Source organism: Vespa velutina, chromosome 16 (genome assembly GCF_912470025.1).
Source record: "Vespa velutina chromosome 16, iVesVel2.1, whole genome shotgun sequence".
NCBI lineage: Eukaryota > Metazoa > Arthropoda > Insecta > Hymenoptera > Vespidae > Vespa > Vespa velutina.
In genome coordinates, this window is record NC_062203.1 from 1,052,197 (window position 1) to 1,060,049 (window position 7,853).

Here is a 7,853-nt window from a genome sequence, read left to right on the forward strand (position 1 = left end):
AAATGGAAAATCTAATAGAATTATAGGATAATTTTAATGGGTTATTAGTTAGATCGTTTCATGGTCCTTCAATTCATTGCGTTAACTTCTTTTTTTTCTTTTTTCTTTTTCTTTTTTTTTTTTTTTTTTTTTTTTTATCGCGTCGTAAAATTCTCTATAACCGTGAATAATAATATAGGCGAGAAGTCGACGAGGAGTATCGGAAATGAAATATAAAAGGAAATTACGACGCCTTTAACAAAGTTGTATTTTATCCAGTTAGTTGCATGAATGAAAATTATATATAAGCTCTCTCTCTCTCTCTCTCTCTCTCTCTCTTTGTTTCTTTAATATTTCTATTTCTTTCTATCTTTTTTTAACTCCCATCTCCCACCTCCCACCTCCCACTTCCAATTTCTTTGTTTTCTCGTTATCGGTAATAAATCGTTTTAAGGAAATAGAAGAGAGAGTCAAAGAGAGAAAGAGAGAGATTATAAATAATTCTTACATTACTATTATTTTACAAAATAAAAGAACGTTTGTCAAGATTACATGGTCAAACGATTCCGATAGAAAGTATAATAACGGGTATAAATTGTATTGAATCGGTGAGGCGTTACTTTGAACGATCATAATATCTATTTAGTTAAGTATCATTATACTTAACTAAAATACAATTAACTAAGAAACAATTCATTTCAGCGAGATATAAATTTAAAAAACGGGATAAGATATATCAGAATACAAAAGAAAACTGAACGATATCGGACTGGAATAAGTATGAGAGTAGAATCGAATCGGATTAGGGTGGATAGGATTGCTAAAAATAATAAAGGATTGTTAAAGATCAATTATCGAAGATTGACTGATTGAAGATAACTAAAGATCCCATAAATTTATCAAACAATATCTTGAAATTTAATATTTAAGTATATGTTAATAAATCATCGGTTAATCTGTGTACCTGACTATATAATTATATTTCAAGGCTATAGGGATTAATAGGATTTACATAATTATTTCTTCTACAAATCACATATTTTATGGACGCATGCCAAAATGCCATAAAAATATATCTAGTAAGAAATCTATTATATGAAAATTATTATGCTTAGTTATATATCTAAATAATTATTCTGACGTTAAAAACAAAAATTTTTTATTACTAAAGATCGATCCGATTTTCAACATTAGATTACACCTTTGGATATTTTATATATTTTTCAAAAAAAAAAAAAAAAAAAAAAAAGAAAAGAAAAAAGAAGAAAAGAAAAGAAAAGCAAAAAAATATTCCAATTCTTTTACTCTGATCGAACCGGAATATTTGTTCACGCTGATCGAACTTTCTATCGGGATCACATGATGCTCGAAGAGGTAACATGTAAAATCATATTACCTCTTGGGAACTTATGCTATCCTGTTAGAAATTTGAAATTTTCGACAGGTATTCGATTTATGTCATTCGTAAGGACTCTCGTTACATATAAATACAATATTCTCGATGACGTTATCGTACAAATTTATTTTTTTAATCGTACATCATTGGACTTGTTTCGACGTCATCTACCAAGATATCTCGTAATCAAATTTACACGTCGTCGTACAAAATAACAAAGTTATTCTCGATTTTATTATCGAATAAATTTTTCTTTTTCTTTTTTTTAATAATTCGTCGATAATCGAGCACCGAATGATCTGTTTCTTTAGAAAAATTTGTTGTTCAGTCGCTCTATCGATAAGCGTTCAAAATACTTTCGAGAGGAATTTTGTGTTTAAAAGAAAAAAAAAAAAAAAAAAGAAAGAAAGAATAGAACATACAATGTAAAGGAAGAAAAAAATGAATTGAAGCGAAGAGAGAGAGAGAGAGAGAGAGAGAGAGAGAGAGAGAGAGAGAGAGTAGGCACGTAAGTAAATTTTATACAGTAAGTTTTAAAAGCCGATTTAACATGTCTAGAAGAATTTGAGGATACGCCGAGAAACATTGGATCTTAATCGCGTTAATCAACTTTTTGATGCGGGCGGGCGTTCGTGCGTACATACATATACATACATACATACATATATAGTATTTATATACGTACGTAGATGCGTGCGTGTATAAACGCACGTACTGCGAAAGAAAGAGATAGAAAGAGATAACGAGAGAGAGAGAGTGAGAGAGAGAGAGAGAAAGAGAAAGATACTATCGCGTATATCCTTGATCGGGGCGGCTCCGGAAATTCCCTCCGAATGATTTTTTTTAAACAGGTTTGACTTGTGGTTGCGCGCATGCGCACTGGTACGCGTTTTGAAGCATGGATACATATTGAGTATGACATAACGCGTTTCTTTCATTTTCATCGAACCGTAATTATCACTAGAATCGTTAACGTCGTGTTCGATTGGGAGGAAAAAAAAAGAACGAGAACAACAAAAAAAAAAGGAAGAAAAAAAAAAGAAATAAAAGTTACGTCCACTCTCGTCGAACATTTTAATTGATATTTCTCTTTAATATACCTCTTATTTCTCTTTAATGTAACTCTTTATCTCGCAATTGTTCAATGAACATAGGGAAACTATGCCAGTAATATTTCAAGGAACAAGGAAGTCGAAGTTTGTCGATTATTTCGAAAAGAAAAGGAACAATCGTAATTTGACGTTTTTATTTAAAGAGACATACGTAACAATAAACCCATCGAATTTGTTTTGCAATACCATAGCTACGACGTTCTTTTATTCTCAAGATATATTCTCAAGCTCGATCATTGCAAAATCAAGATTACAGCATCCGAAACTCGATCATCTGTGGACACCTGAATGTCTTGTTCTTTTACAATATAAAATCGTGTATCGAGAAAAAGGAAAGGGTGGGAGAGATGGGACAGAAAAAAAAGAACTCACTCCCGTTAAAGTATTAACACGAAATAATTATATATACATATATATATATATATATGTACAAAAAGGAGATCAATGGAGAAAAGCAAAAAGAAAAATGTTGAACTTTGGTATTCCACGCATTTCTGACCTAAATTTGGTTACCGCCCTTCCATTACCTACCTTTCTACCTTGCGTATTGATTAATAACATTTTTTCTTTCTCTTCTTTTCTTTATTCGTACTTTTATTTATTCTTTTTTTAATTTTAATTTATTTTTTACTTTATATATATATATATATCTATTTATTTATTTATTTATTATTTATTTGTTTATTCATTTATTTATTTAATATTTATTTATTTATTTACTTTCCCATTTACATTTCTATTTCCAATATGTGAACGCCTGAAAGTCAATACAGGAAATATTATCCCTACGTATGCATGTCCGTTTAGCACGCTGAAACCGATATCCTTCATGAATGGCAAGACCGAAAGTGATAGTCCCGAAGGCCAGGCCTTCCTCTCTAACTTTCTATGATTAGAAAGAAGAAGAAGAAGAAAAAAAAAAGAAAAGAGAAAAAAATGAAAGGAAAAAAGAAGGATAATTAGAGAGGAACACGTTCGATCGGTAAGCGGAATCGGACGAAAGGAAGGAAGGAAAGAAGAAAAGTGGTAAAGAAAGAAAGGATGATCACAATTAAATATAATGATTGTATTATTCGCTCGTTTTCATATTTCCTCTATTATAAAAACAAAAAAAAAAAAATACAAAAAAGAATAAGAAAAAAAAAAGAATCAATTATGGATATATATTCATTATCGCGCATTAATTGTTTTTTTTTTTTTTTTTTTTTTTTTTATAAAACTAATGAAATAATGACAGACTTATATTATTATATATCGTAAATTTACGATCAAATATATTCAATATAATTATAATTCAGTAACGTATCATGGTAAATATTTCCTGTTCACAATATAAAATTTCTAAATGATTTATCTTCATTTTGAATTTTAAATTGGCGAGAGTAGAAGAAGAAATAGAAGAAGAAGAAGAAGAAGAAGAAGAAGAAGAAGAAGAAGAGAATGACGAAAAGAAGGAGAAGAAGGAAGAAGAAGAAGAAGAAGGAAAGGAATAAAAATAAAAAGAAGAAAAAAAAAGAAGAAGAAGAGAAAGGAGTCTTTGATGCTGCGAAGAAGGCGATCAAGCGCAAGTTGGTGAAAGAGATCGAGAGAGAGAGATCAAGAGAGATCGAAAGAGAGATCAAGGGAAAAAGAGAGAAAGAGAAAGAAAGAGAGAGAGAGAGAGAGGCGTCCCCTGTAAGTAGGACGGATCGGGTCTCGTGATACGATTTTTTCTTCAACAATTACCTACCTCTCTGTTAATAAATCTACACGCGAGCACACGGCTTGTTGTGTCGTAAGAGATTGTAAAAGACGAACCAGAGAATTTCTCCGAGAAAAATACATACATACATACGTACATACATATATATATATATACATACGTACGTACTTACGCACATATATACATATATACTACTTATTCACCAAATTGTTCGTCTACGTTTTAAATCGTATCAATAGTTGACAATTTGTAAATATATGTTGAAGCTTTTCCCCCACCCTCCCTCTCTCTCTCTCTCTCTCTCTCTCTCTCTCTCTCTATTTCTATCACGTTAGAATGTGAAATATTATCCATAATCCGGCAAAGGTAACGCGATATTAAACAATTTTTCTTCTACTTATTATTAATTTTTTCCTTCTCTTTTTCTCTGTTTTTTCTTTCTGTTTCTATTTCTATGTCCTTTTCTTTTTTTTTCTTTTCTTCCCTCGAACTAGATCGGATTTCATTGTTCCCTTGAGCTGTCATAAATAACATAGAATAATAGTAGTGGTAAACTCATTAAAGTTTAACGATAAATGAAAGTATCAATGTTGATATTCGTGATCGATCGAAGTCGATTAATTGCGATTACGATATTGGGTTTCCCGTCGACGAACATATGACTAACTAACTAACTAACTAACTAACTAACTAACTAACTAACTAACTGACAATAAGTATAAAAAGTACTTACCTGTGTTCGAGTATGTCTAGCGTGACTTGTTGGAAAAGAGAAAAAAAGGAAGAAAAGGAAGGAAAAAGAAAAAAAAAAAAGGAAGAAAGTGAGAAAATAGAAAAGAAAAAAATGATTTTCACTCCGCAAGTCCGATTAAATTTGCGTAACGATATGTTACCGAAAATCTTATAACTTAGACGACGTTTGTTAAAATAAGGTTATTGTCGAGAAATTACAACGGTGCGCGACCCTGATCGTACGCTATCGAGAACCATATTCCAACTTGTAGCAAAGGATCAACTTTCGCTTCGTCGCACCTCTGCGCACTCTGCGCAATCTTGCATCTCGATGCACATAACAGAGATATACACGGGATATATTTCGATCGTAATCGAATTTTTCTTTTGTACATTTGATTTTTCATTATTATTGTTATTATTATTATTATTATTATTATTATCGCGATACCGATACGCGCAAATACATTGTTCGTTCTTAATTGCGTTCGTTAATTTTTTTTTTCTTCTTATTTATTTATTTATCTTTTTTCTTTCCTCATTTTTTCTTTTGTTATCTTTCAAAATCTCGTTTGATTATTATTATTATTATTATTATTATTATTATTATTATTATTATTGTTATTATTGCGATATCGATACGCGCGAATATATTGTTCCTTCTTAATTGCATTCGTTCTTTTCGACGTTTTTTTCTTTGTTTGTCCCTTTCTTTCCTTCTTATTTATTTATTTATTTATTTATTTATTTACTTGTGTATTTATTTATTTTGTTCGTTTTTCTTTCTTCTGTTATCATTGAAAATCTCATAAACGACAGCTTTTTCTTAACATTTATAAGGTACATTCAATGATTCAATGATCGTCCAACGTCGTCGTTTCTTATTCGCGAAAAGATAAAATTGTCGAAGTAAAAGTCTTCGATACTTTTAAGAAGATATCGATCTTTAATAATATGTAATTATGCGTTAATTGTAATCAATGTCGATTATGTTTAACGACGACCAGCCAATGGTAATTCATCGATAATCAATTTCCCATAAACGTATGCAGAAAGTGAGAGGACATAAGATCCTCGTAATAGCGTACGTATATACGTAAGTACTTATGGCGTTACTTTCACAACGAGAGCAAGGTCTCGTTTTCTACACTTCGATTCGCCGTAATCTTTATCTTTCCGTCGGTATGGCGTGTTCAACGTTTGTGTTCGTCATTTCTATCGTAACAAAACGGCTTACGACTGGTATTTCATTCGTTGTTATTTCTCTTTTCTCTTTCTCTCTCTCTCTCTCTCTCTCTCTCTTTCAGCGCGTCGATGATACAATATTGAGATGTAACGATAAATAATAATTTGTAATCGAGAGAATAATAGATACAATATGAATACTTGCTTTTTATTATTAAGTAGATAAAGTAATATGCGGAGTTACAGAAGAAAAAACAAAAGAAAAAAAAAAAAAAAGAAATGAAGAAAAAATATTTACGTTTTCTCTAAACGCAATAGATAGATTCGAACATATGAACAAACCTATGAACATTATTAATTTATCATCGTATTTATAATTGAACATGCAACGCCATCTTGTATTTGTTCGATGAGATGATCAACAATTATGAGATGAGAAATCACTCGGATCAATGATCCCTACATCATAGTTCTTGTAGTAGATGCTGTAGAAGTTGTTGCTGTAGAAGAAGTTGATCCAGAAGAAGTTGTTCCAGAAGAAGTTGTTCCAGAAGAAGTTGATGCAGGAGGAGTTGATGCAGAAGAAGTTGATGCAATCGTACTCATTGTCATCCCTGAACTCGACGTAGTCGAGGATGGTACACCACCGGTCGAAGTGGATGTACCTGGCATCGTCATAATTATCGGCGCCGATGTAGAAACGCCATTTTCCGTCGTCTGTGCGGACGTAACGGTGGTCACAAGCAATACTAATTCGGGACATAATTTCAAACATAACGAGTTCCAAATGAAATTCCAACTGTTGAGATCAACGCAATTTATTTGACAATATAAACGCCGTGTCGGTTCGATTATCTTGAAAATATCGATCGTAGCTTCGACGTTCTGAAAATGACAAATGAACGAATCAAAAATGAAAAAGAAAAAAAAAAATATATATATATATATGTGTGTAAAATATATAAAAAATATATAAAATAAAATATACAAAATATATTTTTTCAATGGCAAATAGAAGGGAGACGAGAGATTAGAACGACAAAGTTAATTTTAAGAGAAGTTTTACCTGAAAACGAACTGCACCGAGAAGAAGAAGAAAAATAAAGACTGTTCTGTTGAATCGGATCATTGCTTTTGAAAAACGACGAGTGATTTCTCGTTTGGTCGTACAATTATAACACGTACGGTGGGCCCGACCAGCTTTATTTATAGGAAAAACTCTAATCGTTAATGTTTGCATATTTTTTTTCTTCTCCTTTTTCTTCTTCATTTTTGTTCTTCTTCTTTCTTTTTCCTATGAGATAAGACGAAACGTTTCGTGATATTGTCGTCGGGTAATTATTTTCAGCGATAGCGTATGGCTTTTAGGTTAAAGGTATTTCTTTGACGAAGAAGGACTTACGTGCGACGACGGTATTACTAAGATATCAAAGAACTCGTCGTCATTTCTCTACGTATACGTACGTTTGTTTTGTCGTTGCGTAAGTAATTGAAAAAAAAAAAAAAAAAAGAAAAAAAAAGAAAGAAAGAAAAATGAAAAAAAAGGACAAAAAAATAAAATAAAAAAAAAAAAAAAAAAAAAAAAAGTAAAGAGAAGAAGGAAAAAAGCTTAACCGACGAAGTTGACAAGATGAAAGAACGCAAACGTGTCTTTCGACTGAGAAGATTAGAAGGGATTGTCACGACGATAACGAGTCACCTCGGGGATTAACATATGAATGGATCTTCTAATCGGAAGAGATTACTT

General features: G+C 31.5%; 1 protein-coding gene across 1 annotated transcript; it reads right to left on the reverse strand.

Moving 5' to 3' along the window:
* Nucleotides 1-6,319: 6,319 nt before the first annotated feature.
* LOC124954827 lies at nt 6,320-7,577 on the reverse strand. Its single transcript, XM_047508357.1, has 2 exons — nt 7,173-7,577; nt 6,320-6,991 (listed from the first exon to the last, which is right to left on the reverse strand). The coding sequence occupies exons 1-2, from the start codon at nt 7,374-7,376 to the stop codon at nt 6,566-6,568; spliced, it is 630 nt and encodes a 209-aa protein (XP_047364313.1). The 5' UTR covers nt 7,377-7,577; the 3' UTR covers nt 6,320-6,565.
* Between the last annotated feature and the right edge of the window lie 276 nt (nt 7,578-7,853).